The sequence below is a fragment of the Camelus bactrianus genome, chromosome 23 (assembly GCF_048773025.1).
Source record: "Camelus bactrianus isolate YW-2024 breed Bactrian camel chromosome 23, ASM4877302v1, whole genome shotgun sequence".
Lineage (NCBI taxonomy): Eukaryota > Metazoa > Chordata > Mammalia > Artiodactyla > Camelidae > Camelus > Camelus bactrianus.
Window position 1 is genome coordinate 6,331,159 of NC_133561.1, and position 19,899 is coordinate 6,351,057.

Below are 19,899 nucleotides of genomic sequence, written 5' to 3' on the forward strand. Positions count from 1 at the left end.
GTGTGAATCTACAATATCTCAAAATAAAATATTTACTTAGAAAACCACAATATAGTAATATATGTACTTCTTTCTTAACGCTTTGAACAAGATCTAGTGGGGGTCTAATTGCTATTAAAATTTGGAAGTGATAATGAATGTAAATAATACTTCAAAATATCTTCGACAATTGTAACGTCATGTAAAAACATCTGAGGTTTCTATTTGTGACAGGGTCACATGCCTAGATTCACAATGGAAGGAAACGCTAAATTTAGTTGAGGGCTAGTGAAAATAAAGAGGTAATTCTTCCCTCTCCAAGGGCACAAACCCCTAAAAGGTCTGTGGCCAAGTTCACAACCTCTGCTCTAGAGCATATGTGAAGTGTTAAAAATAATAAATAAACAAGTAAACTGAACACTGAACAAGAGATAGAGTTCTCTCCTCCCCTGGATCAGTCGTACATCTTGCCCAAGCAATGAGAATGCTAATGGTTGACAGAGAAATGTCTCTACAAGCAAGTACAGAAGAGAAGATATGATGGTTTTGGGATAGATAATACCTCAGTGAAAATGCTGTCATGGAGGTGTGAACAGAGTAATGTGGGAGATCAGATGAAGGAAGTATTCACTCTGCCAGGGTTTGTCTGTGAAATTTTAAAGAGTTCAAATTTTTACCAAGGATTTGAAGAGAGAAGAAAGACCTCTCAATGGGAGGAGGGAAGAAGGGCATTTCAGACAGGAAAACAATACATGCCAAGGCCTGGGACATGGAACCCTGGACAAGCTCGTGTGGTCTGGGGACACTGAGATGTCCGCTTTGGTGGCAGGCCAGGGTGCCCTGGTGGAGAGTGAAGAGAATAATGGGAGAAAATCTGAAGGAAGGCTGGAAACGTAACTGAACAAGAATGAGAAGACCTGCAGGCAGATTTGGGGCTGAAGATGTAAGTAATAATGAGGCTGTGAAGAGGCTTTCCTAGGGGGAGAAATGAAGTGGTCTGATTGGATGTTTAGGAAGGGAAGGGGAAGTAATAGGGAAGAGGATGCCAGCATAGTGCATGCAATGCTTCTTCATTTCTTAAAAACATTTATGGGATTGATACAATTTGCAAGTGAGAAAACAGTCTGAGAGAGGTTCAGGGCTAGGCCAAAGACTGAACAACAATTAAAATGGTGGAATCAAGATGACAGCTAGAGTCTGATGGTTCTTTCTGCTCCGTTATCTTTCCACCTCATTCTTAGAATGAACTGAACATGCCTAGTCTGTAGATGGGAGAACTTTCAGGAGAGTCCTGTAGTCCTGAATCCAAGTGAGAGGTGGTGAGGACCAGCCCAAAGGCACACTGTCTTTATGTAAAAAAAAAAATTTTTTTTAATGTAAATGGTGTTACCTTGGAATTACTTATGATACTACTGTTGATGATTGTCTTCATGTAAATTATTTCTCTACTGTTCTATTTTATTTTCCAGTTTTATTGATGTTTTCAGGTTGTAAATGTAAGGTGTAGAGCTGTAAGGAGAATCTCTGGGGTTTAGTAACTCAGTAATGTGAATGACTGAAGTTTCTAACTTTCATAAAAAGTGTCTGTAGTGGCAGAGTTTTATTCCTGGGAATAAAGTGAGTGATGAAGTCAGTAATATGGTAGGGTACTAGGAAGAGAAGCAGGGTGATACCAGAGGAAATAAACCATCAAAAAATAATAAGAAGGACAGAAGCTCTCTGGAAATATTAGCCTGGAGTATCAAAATAATATTATCAAAAATTTGGATAAACCTGTTATCTTTAGTGATTTGAGAACTACTTCAAGGGGTTTTAATTCTTTTAGATTTTTGAAAATACTGAATGTGATATATTGATGAAAAAAGTTACTCTTTTTTTATGGATAACAATTATTTTGGAAATAATAGAAAGCTATGGCTTAGCTAAAACAAGTTTTATATCTCTTTTATTCAAAAAGGATTTGTTATTGCAAAGCAGAACCAGGCTTTTGTTTAGTTAGTGTTGGTCAATACAAATTCACAGAGCATCTGAGAATCCCACACAGCTAAAATGTGCCTTCCCAGACCACCCAGTCTCCTCTCTATCTCACCCCTTAACGTACTTTTTTTGGTAAACATTTGTCATAGACTAGAATTATCTTGTTTGTTTACCTGTTCATTATCTATTGACCCCAGTGGGATGTCAGTTCCACAGGGGCAGGAAACCTCTCTCTCTTTTTCAGCATGGTACCCCCGGTGCTTTGTGAGATTAATAAACTGGGAACGTGAGTTGGGTCTTGAAGTGTATATGGAATATGGGCAGGATAAATGGAGTTGGGGACCTATTCAGACTGGTCAATATGAGTGAAACATTGGTGGCTTTGTTTGTGGGGGTAAGGAGGACAGCAGAGGGATTAAAGCAGTGATTTTATGTAGATTGTTTGGGGAAAAAAATGAAGGTTGTTAGGCGAGGGAGAGATTACAGGGAATATCCAAAGCCAAGCAGAATTTTCGAGCTGGAAGAGATCTTTGATATCCAGTGAACGCCCTTAAAAATGCAATGGCTGAGGTCATGAAAGGTGATGGATTAACTAGATAGTTAATGCTGTTACGACCAGAAATCTCATTCTGTTGACCAATCCAGTGCTCTTTCTATGCTACTTTGAAAACAGGAAAGCAATGAAACTGAATGAAAGACAACGTATGCTAAATTTGGTGTTTATGGAAAATAATCTGACTCCATGTGTAGGGTGAGTTGGTAAAGGGACAACACCAATTTCAAGAAAAGAGGCAAAAGACTAGGAAGTAATATTGTAAGAGGTGGAGCTGCAAATCAAATGTCTAAATCTATTCTTCGTTTTATATTTATTTGCTCATTTAGTACTTTCCAGCCCTGTTTGAACTGATAGAGACAATAGTCCGTGTGTGTCCTAAATTTCATTTTACAGTGACCCATTTTGTGATTTCTCCCCAAGTACATACTGTGTCATGGACTGCCTCTTCAGTGACCTTAGAACAATTATAGAAATAAAGGTTCCTTTTAAGCATCGTGTGATAGAAATTGTTGATTGTCGGCACAGTTTCAGATCCTCATTACTAACAAAATTCTACTTTCCTTCAGTGACCCCCCCTAACCCTAGGTAGGCAGTAGTATTGGATGGTGAATAATATTGGATGGTGATGATCTCATACCTTTGCCAATGATCCTTTAAAAACCCAACCTGAAGCCAATCCCAACCTTCATTTCTTCTCTGGACTGCTGCAAGTTGATCCAAGTAGACTTAAGAAAGCTTTTTCACTGTAGTTGGAGGAGCAATCTTTTTTTCTCCATTGCTCCCCTCTCTGGTGGCAGCCATTCGTAACCAAGGTGGAAGCTGGTCTGTTGACAAAGCTGAAATATAGAGAAGGACCTATGAAACATGTCACATCATGGCAGGAGCTCTGAATGCACAATGACTGGGGTCAATCCTATCTTTGAATTTCTGAATCTTGCAAACCAGCTTAATTGGGGTTTTCATCTACTTATAGACAAAAGTCACTCTAATGATCAGTGTAAGCAAGAAAAAGATAGAGGGGAAATCCACTGAAACAGATGTTTCCCCGATTGCAGACATCAAGTGCCTTGTTCGCTGCTTAGTTGTGTACCTGGCTCAGCATTGTTGAATGTGTGAAAGCAACACTCTAATCCTAACCCTAATTCTAATCCCAATCCTAATTTGCTAAGGAGTCAGTTCCCTTCCAGTTCAGGATTTTCTAGTGATCTTCCAGTCAATAATATTTACTGATCTCCACCAGGTCTAGAAAATTATACGAAGTAGTGTTAATAGCTAACATTTAAATGTTACTGTTACAAATCATTTGCTAGTACTATCATAAGAATTTTACATGTATCAACCCACTTATTTTGGGAAAAAATTAAAAGAGAAAAAAAAAACCTGTAAGGGGTCTATTACTCTGTTTTATAGATGAGAGACAGTGAGTTTGAGAGGTTCCGTATTATGTCCATGTTTGGTTGCATAACCAGGAAGAGATGGAGGTGGGATTTGATCTCAGGCATTTGAGTTGACTGACTTTATGCAGAAAATAAAAGGTAATTTTCCCAATTAAAAGCAACAAGGTGGTAAAGAATTTTGAGAATGGCCAGTTATGAAATGTATTTTGGGGACTGGAAAACAGAAGACCAAGGGTAAACTTATTCTAATTTATAATCTATCATCTCAGACTGAGCTTTTACTGCTGTGCGCTTCAGTAAGGTAGCCACCAGCCACTGAGTACTTGAAATGTGGCTGATGTGGATCTGGATGTGCTGTTAGTATAAAACATACACCAGATTTTGAAGACTTAAGTCTCTTAATAAGAAAAAAATATATAAAATCTCTCATAATTTATTATATGGATCACATGTTGAAGTGATAATATTCTGAATCTACTGCATTACATGAAATACATTGTTAAAATTAATTTTATTTGTTTCTTTTCACATATTTTAATGTGGCTATGAGATTTAAAATTACACATGTGGCATGTTATGTTTTATTATATTATTGTATGTTATCTTTTTTATTGGACAGTACTACTTTACTGATTTTGTGTTCAGTGCTGTTTCTGCGTTCTTTCTACATTCTCTGGATGTAAAAAAATTCTCAAGGTTCAGAGATACTTCATTAATATTAACATTTTCAATAGTAGTTGAATTATCAACTTTTTTCCTGAAAATCATTGTTATGAGGACCAACATTATTTTTGAAATAACTGTTATCAGCTTCTCTTAAACTGTTAACCATCTTCCTAGCACTTTTGTAGAATGTTGTAGGATTTGTGAAGTTGTGGAATCTGAACACAGGAGTAGAAGAAATTAGAAAGAGGCAGAACTTCGTCCTGACATTTAAATCACCATGCTCAGTGGCCACTTCTGTAAGACATCACTCTCTATGAGAAGGCACAGGTTTGTGCCAAATGGAGATTTAATACTGTAAACTTCCCTATTTTTGTATTGTAAACAGGGCAAAGGTCTACTAAGTACCACCTGCCTTTCAAACCAAAGCTTTCTATCTGGTCTTTCTCAGACTACGCTGTGGCTCACATAAGCTGCATATTTTTCTTAGTTCTTTCAATGTTGCAGTTTAAAAAATGCACTCATTGTAGATAAATTGTGATTGCATTCTAAAGCTAAAGACTGAGAGAGTAATTTGGGATAGAAATGGGAGGAGGCCTTCCAGAATGGAAGTGGCAAATGCATTAGAAAAAAAAAAATCAGTTCCCCTCTTATCCCAAAGTAGACTGCAATAAATTGTTTTTTCTTGCTCTCGTTTTTGGCCCGCTTCTCTCTCATTATTTTGATTCTCGTATGACGTCTGTACATGTCTAAGATATACAACAGCTAAATAAACACCCAGCCCCACTTAAGGGAAGTTTCCATATAGGTCAGTGAGCTTTTTAAACTATATAAATGTCAGATTAACTTGGAATTCGAGGAAACCTAATGTTAGGATCTTATCCAAGATCCACACAGTTACTCATTTTTTTCCTTTTTTTCCCTAAATTTACAAGGCAAAAACATAGAGATGGAATGAAAAAGTGTGTTGACTCTTGAAACAATATTGTTTTGCAAATGAGTTTAGTAAATTTAAATGAAATTGTTTATATTTCTGCATGCATTTTTACTGAGGAGTTTGTGAATCAATCAGTCAGTGAGCAAATTAGTTAATCAGTGATCAGTGAGCACTGAATATCTTCCTTGTCTGACCAGTTACTCCAAAAATTAAGAATAAGCCTAAATGATCCAGTTATTGACCATTTAGTTGGAAGGTAAGACTCTCACTCCCTTGGCAATATTTCATAAAGGTGAAACTTGATCTGAGCCTTGAAAACTGAGTAAAATTTAATGGAAGAGAGGGAAATTCTAAGGGGAATAATTTGACCTACTAATAGAAGAAAAATAATACATCTCAGTAACAGTGAGAAAATCCAGCATTGAATGTTTCTGGTCAGTAGTGAGAAATAAGATCGGATGGACAGAAAAAGGCCAAATGGTGAAGTTTTAGCCTTAGGTATAGCAGTTTATCTTGATTTGGGAGATATCAGAGAGTTCATATATTTTAGGTGAGAAAATCAGTGTTTAACTAGCAGCCTAGAACATGGATGACAAGCAGACACAGGATCTGACCCATCAAGCTCCAGTTGAGAGGACAATGACAATGGCGTCCTCCATGACCAGGCTGGTTGATGATCTTACAGAAAAGTGTGTAACAAAAATAAAGCATAGCTTGTAGTTGTGATTATGGAACATTCAGCCCCTCTGTCCCTTTCCTTTTCAGCAGGTGACCATTTCTTCTGCTCTTTTACATCTTCCTTGCTCAGAGAAACTCTTCATAAATATTTGCCGAAAATGAATCAATGAAATAAATTTCAAATATACATTCCCCACCAAAAATACCTGCCTACAAAAATACCATGGCACAATGCAAAATGCAGCCCTGCTTTCCCCCTTTCCCTTTATTTAAACTTTCTCCACCGAAATACTCTCCCCTTCATCCTTACTAAACCTGTCCATTCTTTAAATCTCATCCAAAATGCTGCTTCCTTTTGTTCTTGATTCATTCCAGCTAAAGGTATTTGCAATTCTAAGTGGGATCTAACAACAACAACAAAAAAAAGATACAAATGAACTTATTTACAAACCAGAAACAGACTCATCACAGATATTGAAAAAACTATGGTTACCAAAGGGAAGTTGGTGGGGAGGGATAAATTAGGAGCTTGGGATTAACATATACACACTACATAAATAAAATAGATAAAGAACAAGAACCTACTGTATAGCAAAGGGAACTATATTCAAAACTTTGTAATAACCTATAACAAAAAAGAATCTGAAAAAGTATATATACACTGAAATGTATATATACATATATAAAACTGAATCACCTTGCTGTACACCTGAAACTAACACCACATTGTAAATCAACTATACTTCAAAAAAAGGCATTTGCACTTTTGTTTTGGTAATTAGTCATCAATTATAGCCCACCTCATGTTTTAAGCTTTGTACATTTCTTCAGATACTTAACTGGTGTCTCTTGGTGGACAGGAATGTATCTTACACGTCGTTCTCTTCAGTCCTGTCTGGTTTAGATCAGCACTCTGTACAGAGCAGGTGATGCATAATTTGCTATTAAGTTATGGTGAATTATTTGGTCCTGGTTGGGCACATGGCACGTCTCATCTGGGCCATAACTGCATTCTCTTATCTCCTTGACTCCAATTCACCCCTCATTTGCCGCCCAGGTTTATTTCGTACATTTTGGTTGAGACTGGTATCTGTTGCCCCAGGAAAAAAATTCCAACTTTAAGTCTTCAAGGCTCTCTATCACCTGGTCCTGGGCCACGCTTTGACCCTGGGCCACAACCCATCCCAGGCCTTGTCCTCCCAGGCGGTCTGGTCATGCTGCATCGTGGACCCAGAATGGTTAATACCAGGCCTTCATTTAATGCTCTCACCTTAGGCTGGAATGTACTCCTTATGCCTGCTGGTGATGCCTCTTTTCACCCTTCAGGTCACAGGGGAAGTCCTTTGGGGCTGTGATTATAGCCCCAAGCAACTCTAAGCTACTCCTTAGGGAGGATGCCAAAAATTAGATAAACCTTATTTCCTTGCCATTGACAAAAGCATTGTCTCCTCACTTGACAAACCTCTAAGGTGACAATCACTGCCAGAAATGATCAGATAATTGTGGTTAACCGACCCAATCCCAAAGACCCATTTCCTGTATGATTCTGAGTGATCACTTTAAGCTACCTCATTGAAATCCATATATTGCCTCTCTGTGCTCATGTGACAGATAATACATAATTCTGTTTTTTTTCCCCTCCAGTGGGACTGTATGAAGTTACACTTTGAAATGCTCCTCAGCTTTGAACTATGTGAAAAATGAAATATTATCAGAGTGGACCATGGATCCTAAGTGTAAGCACTCGGAGGAACTGGAACACTAAGTAATATTTATTTGTGGAGGTATGTGGTTTCTAATCTTAAATCTATTTCAGCTTGTTCCACCCTAAAGAACATTGGAAAATACCACCTGAATAAAGCCTGTACTTTTAGCAGCCCTGAAAAAAATCAAAACTCTTGCTTTCACTCACTGTAATCTGGCTTCTCCTTCTATTAAAGGGCAAAAGTTGGAGAGAATGTGCTTGGTAAGAGGTATTTATTTTTTGCCCAGAAAAAAACCTCTGCAGATATTTCCAGACATCTGAGCCAATGGGGATTTTAAAACCTTGTGCTTATTTCCTTGTGCATTGGTAGATACTTGGTCAACCAAAATCTGAGTTTTTCATCTTTATTCATTTATTTGGCAGTGATTTGTGCAGCTGGCATTGTGTGCCAGGCCAAGAAGCTGGGTGTTGGGATTCAGCACTGAGCAGAAAAAGAGCTGGAGCCTTCAATTTGTGACACCCACAATCCAGGAGGAGAAGAGGTAGAATTATCATATTTTGTATAAATTCACGAGAATTTTATTAAACGTGCTAAGTTAGAGAAGCTGGTGATCTGACCCAGGTAAGGAGGTCAGGGAAGGCTTCCCTGAGGAAGTAACAATTGCACTGATCTATGAAGGATGAGTAAGAGCTCAGACTGCATTCTGTGCAGAGGAATTGTGATGTACAAAGGCCTGACAGGACCGGTGGGCACGGCACCTGCTGGGGAACAGAAGGAGGCCGGTGTGGCTCTCAGAGAGAGCTGGGGGCCAGGGCCGCGTGGTGGAGACAAAGTTGGGTCTGAAGAAGGGGTCAAGCCAAGCAGGTGTTAGACCATATTAGGGATTATGCATTTATTCTGATTGTTTGGGAAACCTCTCAAGGATTTATAAACAATAGGAGATGAGATCAGGTCTCTGTGCTGAAAGGATCCCTAGAGTGAAAAAGCAGGGAACACCCCAGAAGAGGGAGAAATGAGTGAGTGGAGACTGATGCAGTTGTCTGGGCAAATGGTGGCATCTTTGATCAGGGTGGTAACAGAAAGAAGGCTAGACAGAGATCTAAAGTAAAACAAGACTTGGTGACAAACTGGATCTATGGTGTGATTCCTGGGTCTCTCTGTTGGCCAGAATCTTTCCAAATTAAGGCTTGTGCAGATCTGACATATTTATTCTCCAGAGAAACATCTCTTCCAGGGACCCTTCAGAATTTTTGTTCTATCATTCTTTATGGGCCACCTGTTACAGATTATTTTGGCTGCTGGTGACACAGCAGAAGACAAATTAAAGGCTTTCATGGAGCATGCTTATTGGTCCCAGAAAGCCAGGTGAAGATGAAAGAAAATTAGTGCCAGCACAATGAAAACAGTATATAAACTACGGGAGGTCAATTTTTCTTTTGGAAAATCAGAATAAATGCTTTTTTCCCCCTCTTAGTTCTTTACACTTTCTAAAGCTCCTTACGACCCCCCAGGAACCAATGGGATAGGCAGAAAGGAGTAAATCAAGGGACCAGAGAAGATGAGGACTCCTAAAGTCACAGAGGTGTGAGAAATCATTACATGGGCTCATGTTTTCCAAGTCCAAGATGAAGGTTCGGCCTCCTTTTCAAAATGAAAACCATAATCAAGGTTGAAACAGCAGCCTGCTGTTTGGGGAAGGGTATTCCTTTACTGAGTAGCCAGCTGTAAATGTAACAGATCCAAGGCCTCAGTCAACTAGAAAATTCCATTTCTAGATTCAGTCTAAGTAGCAGAAGTGTGCTTCTTGCTTTCATTGTTAAAGCAACATCACCAGATTCTTTACTGGCCAAATGAAGGCAGGACAATCGGGAAAATTCTGCTTTTGTATTGACCCATCATGAAAGTGAAGTTTCAGGAGGGATCTCGGGAGTTCATGCCAATCCGTGGGGGAACTGGAACCAAGAGGGGAAAAAAAAGGCAGGCCTACTTTCGCTTTATGTGACTTTATTTGTGAATAACTTTGGTGCTTGGTCTCCATGACATTATTTTACTTTTCATATTTAGCTGGTCTTTAATTGATACTCATGAATGGACTTTAAGCCCATGTTCTTGTATTTTCATTAATAGGAAGCTTGGTTTTTACAAGATTATATTAGGAAGCTTGATCCTAGCGTGGTTCTAAGGATGTGCTCCACCCTCTTTTGAGATGTGAAGGCATCCTAGACATGGGGTATGTCTTCCCTGCAGCTGTAATGTCTCAGTTCTGAGGACTGTCAATGTTCACTGAGTAGGATCATCAACTGATACTTCTCTACCAGAGAGGAGGTATTTTACCTTCTATCTGCCATATTTGATTACCACCCCCCCAATCACACCTGGGCCAAAGTATTCAATAATATTATTTATCAAAATAAATTTATTAGACGTATTCAAAGACCACTTCGAAGTCTAGCTGCCATCAGGACAGGTTTTGGCACTCATAATGGACGTTGTTTTCTACACAACAGCACTCATTCTATTACACACAACACTTGACAATTCCAACACAGACTGTTTCAGTCTTAGAGTTACATGACATAACAGTACTGATGATCTGTAGGCATAAGAACTTCAATACCTTTGCACATAGTAAACACGTTACTTAGTACTAAAAAACCCCCAAACTACACCACTATGTGGTAACACGGACTGATTCACGGAAAGATGTACAGCCAGCTAGCTAAGGCCACATGATCCCAGACCTATTGATTTTAAATGCTTTTGGACCAATAGCGTCACATTGTTAACTTTCAGTCTCACGTTCCTGCATTTCCAGTGTGAGACACGCCACGTTTCGCCTGCTCTCCCTGTGTTCCATCACACTTGTGGAAGCTACCGGCTTCCTGCTTCACTGTCAATAGTTCTGAGTGATGTGTGCTGAACACCCAGGCTGAATTCAAGGTCAGTCTTTACGGCAGGTCACGTCCTTTCCCCTTAGGAAAAAAAAAAATGAAATGTCCTTTGCCCGTGGGCTTCCTTTCTCATCTCATGTAGCATGGGGCTCTGTGGTGGGCTGAGGCTGTTTACACAAGTCCTGGTAGAATTCCGACTCCAAGAAACGAGGGTAAGAGTTGTTCTCCATCAAGCTGTATACCCTTTTCTGGGCAGTTGTAAAGCAGCCACTTGTAGCCTCTTGTATGTTTTGGGCGATCAGAGTTTTGGTTTGAAAGTCTATGTTTATCTGAAATAAAACAAGAAAAAGTGGTTTATTCCATATTCAGAGATAGAGACTGAAAACCTACTGAATATCTGCAAACAACAGAACAGGAAGTATGTGATTAGCTTCAGCAGCCACGTCACTCATGAAGTGTAATTCACCTCATTGAAAGCTAGAATTAGGCAAAAAACATTTACCCCCGCCTCTTTTTAGTTTGAGGTCTCTTTAATTCTTTGGTTTCACTTTGGTGCTAAGAATGTTCCAAATATGCTGAAATGAGGAACTTTTTTTTCCCTTCTTACCTCTTTCGGAGCTTCTTTTTCTATGAAGTCAGTATATATTTTCCGTGCTTTCGAGGACAGCTTTTGGGGTGACTTGGTTTTTTTGAAATCTTCACACGCCAGCCAGAATTCAATATTTTCTTCACAGAACTCAGATTTTAAAAAAGCTCTGAATGCAGCAAGACCATCTAGGGGGGAGAGGGGAGAAAAACAAGCATGCAGAATGTGAACTGAGTGACCAAATAATCCCACACGTTTTTCCTAGAGCTCCTCCTCTACTGTATTTTCTGATTTCTAGGTAGCAATTTTCTAGATTTCCCTCAAACCTGTAATCCTCAGAACTTAGTTCTTTAAAGACTAAGATGCCAGTCGGCAAAATCCTTAAGTTGGCACACTGCTACAAAAATATACTTAGCTTTGCTATAGATGGAAATCCTTATAGGGGAGCCCTAAGATCTCCAGGAACTAAGCCTCTTGAAAACACTGTATGCAGAGGAAAAGCTGACTCAATCTTAACAAAGAGCAATTACCACTGCAATTTTTTAGGCTAGTATTCCCCCCTGGAGTGAATAAGCCATGCATTTCCGTGGTCAATCACTGGGAATTTAAAGAAAAATAAGCCTCATGTCATAGGGATCTTAAGTCCAATTCCCCTGGGGCAAGCTGCTCTTGCTATGCAGACGCAAGCTTTCTAGACTCCTGTGATACTGGAAATGGATCAAATTCAAGAGGTTAACTTACATTTACTGGCTAGCAGCTCATCAAATGCTTCTGACCACAGCTGTGCTTCCTCAGGAGAAGGCCTGCAAGAGAGGTTCTGCACATTAGCTCACGCATCTCAGCTTCCCTCTTCAGCTCGGCAACTAGTTGTGCATATTGGCAAGTACAGGATTTTTAACTTACTTGATAAAGGTTTGCTGTTTGCTTTTCTTGCCAGTTTTGGGCTTCCCAGGAGAGGAGGAATTTTGCAAGAAGTAGCTCAAACGGGTCTTCCAATCTTTTAATCTTTTAAAAAAAAAAAGATTCACTATGTGGCAACACTTGACATTGCCATTGCAGCTGAAGGCATTTTTACCAAATAAAGTCACCCCCAGTAGGTACAAAACCAAGTAAGACAAAACAACTTACTCCTTTAACGTTTAAACCCAGCACCTAGGTACTGAACACAATTAGTTTCACCCATTCATCTGAACATAATTACTAGTTTTCTAACTAAGGGTAGGACTACATAAAATTAAAATGACAGGGTATTTTAATGAATTTAGTTTGCATGACTGGGCAGATGCTATTTCTGGCCCACAAAAGGCAGCAGTTTTTCTGCAACGTTAATTACAATTCTGAGACATGCACACTTGAAGAAACCGAGGTGGAACTGCCCTGAGCCAGCCGGTGCTCATTTCCCCTTTACCCTTAGAGCAGGAGGCTCTGGACCACCCTAGAAGCTGTGTATAATGGGTGTGCATTAGTGAGAGAGAGAATTCCCCCCTCCCCCAACTACAACACTCGTTTTAAGCAGATGATGCAGAATAATTTGTTCCACAGTCCTGAGTGGGTGAGATCTGCTGTTTAATTAAAAAAATAGATTTAAGAAGCATATATTTAGAATCAGCAGCACTATCTCCATCCCAGCAGGTGTGTAAGCTAATCAGAATTTACAAGGCAATGGACTAATGCTGGGGACACGCTTCGGGCGCAGGATTCTCTGGTGTCATTTTAAACGCAAGGAGACAAAAAGACAACCCGCGATTCTTTAGTGCATTTACCATCGCCTCTGCATCAAGAATTGTCTGCAGTTCGAAACTCTACCTAAGAGTCCTCTCAGTAACAGAATTACCTACCACACAGCTTAACCCTACTTAACAAATTAACCTTTTTCGCATTGTTTTTTCCTGCAGAGGCGCCGGCTACACAGTTCCAATGTCGAAGCCGAGCGCGAATGTACCGCGTCTGCAGCCACCCGGGACACGGAGGTCGGCAGAGGCGGCGAGGGAGAAAAGAGAGCAGTACTCACAGGGTCCGCTTCATTTTTTCCCGCTTTTCCTCGCCCTTGGGGCTGGTGCCTGCGCTCTTGTCCATGGATCCGCAGTCGTGCTGGACAGCCAGGAACATTGCACTTTGCATTATCGTCTTCCCGTTGGGGTTGCAATGCCTCCCGGCCGGCCGCGCGCCGCTGCATTTATAAGAGGCGGAGGCGCGGGGGCGGGGCCCCACGACGCCGGTCCCGCCTCCAGCGGGCGCCGATTGGCCGGCTATGGCCGGGCACGGGGGCGGGGTCAGCGCCGCTCCGTACAGTCACGGGCGCCGCCGAAGGGTCCGGAACGGGGTGCGCCGCTGACGTGAGCAGTCCCGGAGTCGTGCGCACTCCGGCCGAGCGCGGAGACTGGCTGGGGCCGGTGTGGGAGCAGACACAAATTTTCCCTGGAGCGGTCGCCGGCGGTCTTGGCCGAGTTGTGGTGGCCAGGCGGGGTCGCGAGTGGAGGCAGGGAGCCAGGTTGGCGGCAGGCCCGGCAGGGGCGCTCGCCCTTCCCCGTCCCCTCCCCCGCCCCTCCCTTCCCCCACGCTCACGTGCTCCTGGTTTCAAAGGTGTGACGATTCCTGGGCTCGCAGGGAGAGGTTGTTTCCTAGGAACCTGAGTTCAGTCACCTTATCTTAAATGAGGATGTGTGTCCCCATTTTGGAGCGCATGCCCTCTCCTCATAGCTCCTTTTTGGTCTGTATCCTAAGGCAGCGCTTTGGTCTCACCTGTTCCTCTGTGAGACTGTTTAATTTGGGGGAAGGAAACGGTGAACGGGAGGAACGGTGAAGTCCAGGGGCTGCTACTCCGCAGCTTACCTGAGCATCTTGGAGCACTTCGGGGAATGAACGTTAGTCAGGGAAGGGGCAGGAGAAAGTGCTCTAACTGGTTGTGCAGATTTGTTCGCCAGCAGACACGTGGCTGGGTCTGTTCCTGGGGGTGCAGACATAGTCCTCAGGAGTCCTTGGCTGCCTCTCCTTCCAGAAGAGGAAGAGAAATCACAGATCTTCTTGTGATGAGATAGAGGGAAACACCAAGATCTCGCAGCTGGCATGCACCAGCATCACTTAGTGTAAGAGTGCAGGGATGCAGGATTTCCTCATGATTCATTCTTAGTTGGCTTAGAATTTACCAGAACACATAATTGGCAAAAAAAAAAAAAAAAAAAAAAAGGTGGTGGGGGGAGGGAAGGGGGGAAGTTAACAGTTTGTTGGAACGAGCTTAATTTGTTAATTCTTCAAAAATCATCTTGTTACAGCACAATTTTAATGGTTTGGTTGATAAGGACAAGAAGATAACCTCAACTCCAAAACGATTTGCTGTCAGGTAGCATTATTAGAACCGTGGAGTGGACTTTTCAGGGGGATTCCCTGTGAAGCATCTGAGTGACAGTAAGATTAACAGCAAGGTATTAGGCTGCGAATATTCTCTCGGCTTTGCGTTAGAACTGTTAAAAGAAAATTGAAACTAGTTTACCATATTCTGATGATGAGCTGCAGGTAGTTGGAGCTCTAAGTTTGATTTGGAGAGGAAAACCTGCAACTGTTAGTAAGAACAGACATATACTCAATTATGGAAAGGAAAATCATTTAGATTTCAGTAGTAAGGACTTGGAAGCATTTTGTGAAATGTAAGAATGTAATTTTTGTCAAGCATTTGCTCTTCTTCATCTTGCAAAGAACTTTGCGCGGTATTTCCTACATCTATTTTCACTTTCTGTTGATTCAGTGCTCATTTGTTAAATATGTATAATATGCAGACACTTGCTTTTTCTTGCTAATATAAACCCCAATATATTTTTCACTTAGAAGCTTGGATGGTAGAATTCACTCATAGTGGAAAAGACAGGAGTTCTGACAAAGAGGCAGTGAGGAGAGCGAACTGTCAGGATCTCTAGTTAGACTCGCACCTTAACCAGTAAATGCTAAGTTACTACTGGGACACTTCCATCCCACCTTCTTGAGCACCAGTTTCTCATCTGTATTAAAGAGTAATGTGTCTTTCTTGCCAACCTCATTGAATATTATGTGAATCTTTTGTGAAAGGCCCTTGTAAATTCTAAAGTACTGTAGGGAAGTTTGTTGTTTTTCTTAATTTGCATGTGTGTGAAAAAAGAAATACCTAGAAGCATAGTTATTCAAGCTAGAAAAATCATTAAAGGATTCACTTAGGTGGATTATACATGTGTTAAGTACTATTAAAATGTCAGGATAGCGTCACATAGATTTGTAGAGTATCAGGCTCGTAATAGATACTTGATAAATGTTCTCTGGATAATAAATAAGAAAATAAGCAAACTTTCATATTTAAACTTTTCAGAGATCAACGAGCCAGAGAAGTTTAATCATCTCAATACATTCACGAAAGTGTATGTGTATCCATGTCAGTATCTGGTTTAAGTATATAGACTATTCTAGACATTATTTTGTAAGTGTGTAACATAATTATTTGCCTTTTTCACAAACCATTTCAGATTGACAGCTGATGTTAAGACAGGCAGACCATATATTTAAAGAGAAAGCTAGTGTTGATGACTTCCTTTTGTTTTTTAGTTGCAGCTGGCTTTTAGGTAAATGGGATTGCTCAATATTAAGATGACACGTATTTTCCATTCTGTGGTGGAGGAAGAAGCAATGCAATAGGTTGTAACTACTGCACAGGAAAACCACGGCTTGAGAGTGATGTGGGAAAGGACGCATAACATTTTCCCTGCTGGGTCTGTCTCGCCCCCTACTGGAGAGCATGTTAGTGGTGCAAGTTTGCAGGCTGGTTCTTGAACTTTTTGCACTTAAAAAAAATTTAAGTTACAAAAGAAGGCAAACAAACAAACAAAAAATCAGTTTCGAGGAATACCGTGGGGAGACTATGAAAAGCTCAAGTCGCTGCTGCCCAACTTCTCTCTCCCTCTCCCGCTATGTGCTGTGATTAATAAAAAACAATTATGATTAGCTAGAAATATTTATACACAACAACTTTCATACTTGTGCTTTAGAAATTTAGGAAACAAGATACGTGCTTAAAAAAAAAACCACAAAAGGATCATTGTGTGTGTTACTCTATGCTTTACTTTTTTTGGTCAGTAAGATATCTAAATTTGCAAAAGCTGTAAACCTACTGCTTACCTCGTGAAAGCTTCAATCGGGGGAAGTTAAACAAAAGGAAAAACAGATTTAGGGAATTAAGTGCCATGTGGCAAAGGGTGATGAGGAACTGGGAAAAATGAAAGCTTTCAGCATCCTTGTGGTTGACCGTATTTGAGGAAGTGTGACACCTGTCTTGTTTTGCCTGTCTGTCTTTCTTTCTTGTCTTTTTTTTTTTTTCCCCTTTGGTCTCATTCTCATTTAACTTTAATTGGTGGAATATTACTTTAACAGAAGGAACACATGACCCCACAGGATATTGTACGCCACTCTTCACCCCTAATATAATCTGAGACTTTAAAATCTTAATTACCGTCTTTCTTAGAATGCAATTTGCATACCCAGAAGCTGGTAAGAGAGAAAGTTAGTATTTTATTCAGGAATGAATCAGAGTTTCAGCCAAGTACTTGACATGTGTTATAGAGGAGTTAATAATTTTACTAGTCCTTGTGTTGGTAATTCCAGTAAGAGCACTTCCATGGTTCTGCCTTAAGTTCACCCATAGTAAGATGTATGTCGTACTTCAAATGCAGGCAGGACCTACTTGAATTTAACAAGTCCCCCCTTACTAAATAAAGCATATGGATTCTCTTTGGAAACCGACAACAGAAGCATCACAAATTATATTTTCTCCCTGAACTAATGTGCAGTGCAGTATCTCTAGTAGGTTTCTGTAGTTGAAGAACAGTTAGTGTGAAGTCTGGGTTTGGGGCATCGTTCCCCCCATGTGCCTGTTGCTGTCTCCTGGGACAGTGGACTTCCTGGGATCGCAGGGGAGGGGCAGCAATTAGAAACACTTCCTTAAGAAATGAGTTGCATAGATGGCATATTGTAAGCTGCAGAGGTAAAACTAGGAATTTCTTTCCTGACTTTTGTTCTCCTGGTTTTTTAATTTTTGTGCACAGAATTTTGTCAAATTATTAAAAAGACAAGTGTCTTATTGACCTTTTTTTTTTTTTGAAATCTTAGGATATGGGCTTCATAATATACACGATTTCAAAGGTCTGCATGTTATCAGTTGCAGAGAACCCAACTTTCAAAAAAATTTTTTTTCTTCAAGTGTGAAGAAAGCCGCCTTTTCATCTAGTAAATAAGGATTCTGTTTGCACTGGTATTTCCAACTTACTTACTTTCCCTAGGTAGAGAGTATTAACCCATATTATAAATTGGTTTTCAAAGATCTTTGATCCATGGACTACTTCACAAGAACCTAAAACTTTGTGGATTTTTGCTCCCAAACACATTTAAAAAAAAAAAATAAAAGAAACCCCCAAGTTGTAACCGAATTAATTGGAAGAACAGTGCTTTCCAGGAGATACCAGTGGGCCCTGATACAGCTGCCGTGAAATAGACACTCAGGTAAATGCTGAGCTGACATTCTCAGCTTCAGAAGACAAAATAATTTTGCCTTTCTTTTCATAAGTTATCCTTAGGAGAGCAGGATCATTGGAGGGTTTGTCCATAATTGGGATACTTGCCTTTAGTTCCCAGTTGCTGGCATTGTTTTAGTTATGACCCTAGGCAGATTGCTTCGCCTTTTTGTGCCTAGACTTCATATCTTTTGGGGAGAAGTAATTAAAGCAGGCTTCCTCTGCAAGGAAATGAAGACATTGCCGGGAATGCCCCGCATGTCTGGGCGATGACAGTGCACGGTGTGCAGGTCTGGCACTCGCAGCACTTTGCAGCAGGACTGGTTTCTTCCACGCGACTCTCTGCCAGTTTAGTTGCTGCTTTCCTAGCACCCGCTATTTGCTGCTGCTCCAAGGGTGGCAGGTCTCCCATTCAGGTGGGAGAGTTAGCTGAGAAGAAGGCCCTGAGTGTCTAACAGTTCGAGGACAAGCTCTGTCTTGCTTCAGTGGAGGACGAGCTGCGTTAAGTTTGGGGGTGGTCTATTGGGGGGCTCCTTGGTCTGTGGTCCTGACCGTGGGAGGGTGCGTCTGCTCCATGCCAGGCACTGGACCTTGGATCCCGCGCCTTCACTGCCTGATCCTGCTGCTTTCCTGGGAGTTTGTTCATCCATTGGGTTCCCTGTTGGTCCACTTAGCCTCTTCCAGATGCCCCATTGGGAATATCACAGATGTAAGGTTACTTTTGGAAATGTTTTAGGTTCTTCCTCAAAAATGTTTTGGAAATGTCCAGCTCTTCACTTGCTAATCTTTTCATCTATTTTGGAAGAATTCTCCACTGTCTTCACTGGGCAAATTCATTTCTCTTTCTCAGCGCAGCGCAGGAGGATGTAAAGCTGCTGCTTCTGCCTCTTCCTTTCTAACTGCATCCCGCCACCCACACCCCCCTCCTGATTGTAGTCAACCTTTCTTATTTGGAGACTTACAGTGCTTTAATTATTTTATCTTCTTCAGTTACTTCAGTTTATATTTGGTTTCATATATTCAAGAGGTTTTAAATAGGCTTAAAATAAACGCAGCTAAGGTGGGCATAGTCACCTGGCCTAGCCAAGCCTGGATCAGCCATATTGAAGCCAGCAGCATGAAGCAGTTTCTTAACTCTTGAATTCGTCTGACTAGAAGTCTCCATTTTCTGATCTGTGTCTTACACCCAGTTTCAAGGCTCCACCGTCCATGTTGTCTTCATCATGGTCAGTCTCATCTTTAGCAATGATCTGACTTTCTTAATCATTTAGAACTTACTCTATATGCAGTAGAGTTAAAAAAATTTTTTTTTCAGAAGAGTAAGTTTGCTCACTCTTTCTAACCATTATTTAGTTTCCTGTGAAAGTAGTTTTATACTTCCCCGAAGATGGAGATTTTCACCTGAAGCATCTTTTTAGTGCTGTCTGAAGTTGTTCTTCACTTTTCTGATGTAGTTCACTGGTGTACTTTAAAGGCTGTTTTGCTTGTAGTTACTTAAAATTGGATGTGTTTTGATGCATTTTTAAAGACTGAATACTTCGTGTATTATCAACTTGTTCTGAATGTTTAGATTTCTCTTTGCTAAGTCCTTGAGTAAAAATCTGTGTTTTAAGCCCAGGCAGAGAGTTGGAGTTTTCCAGCTCTTTGTTAACGCCCTCCAGTTTTTCTATTGCTGATCGTTTGTTCTTGAGTCTGGCTTCCATGAAAGTTGGTCCAGAGCCTTCAAATTCTTTTTAAGTTGGGTTGAACTTGCCAAAATTTTGGAGGGCAGAAACTTTAGTGACTAGTTCTCTGTCTTTATTTCTATAAGGTAGGCTTTTAATTATGAAAAATCTATGACTACACATAACACCATCTCTGGTCTGTGGGGATCTGGGTCTGGTTTAATGGTGTCTGGCGGGGCTGCCACTGGCTGACACTGTGTCTGCAGAACCAGGGCAACACAGAGCATCGTGGCCATGAGCAGGCCCTGTGAGATCCCCTTGGCTGTTCTGAGCCAGTCTAG

The 19,899-nt window shown here is 40.8% G+C and overlaps 1 protein-coding gene and 1 long non-coding RNA gene across 2 annotated transcripts; one reads left to right on the forward strand and one right to left on the reverse strand.

Annotated features, from left to right (window-relative positions):
• The first annotated feature begins 312 nt into the window (after positions 1-312).
• Positions 313-9,279, forward strand: LOC141574839 (uncharacterized). The gene is made up of 3 exons (XR_012501980.1): positions 313-922; positions 7,832-7,971; positions 8,316-9,279. It is a non-coding gene; the product is annotated as an uncharacterized LOC141574839 (long non-coding RNA).
• Positions 9,280-10,281: 1,002 nt separating this feature from the next.
• On the reverse strand, positions 10,282-13,539 carry RGS2 (regulator of G protein signaling 2). Its single transcript, XM_010974033.3, has 5 exons — positions 13,382-13,539; positions 12,274-12,375; positions 12,112-12,173; positions 11,392-11,558; positions 10,282-11,113 (listed from the first exon to the last, which is right to left on the reverse strand). Exons 1-5 carry the CDS (start codon positions 13,489-13,491, stop codon positions 10,919-10,921), a joined length of 636 nt encoding a protein of 211 aa, XP_010972335.1. The 5' UTR covers positions 13,492-13,539; the 3' UTR covers positions 10,282-10,918.
• Between the last annotated feature and the right edge of the window lie 6,360 nt (positions 13,540-19,899).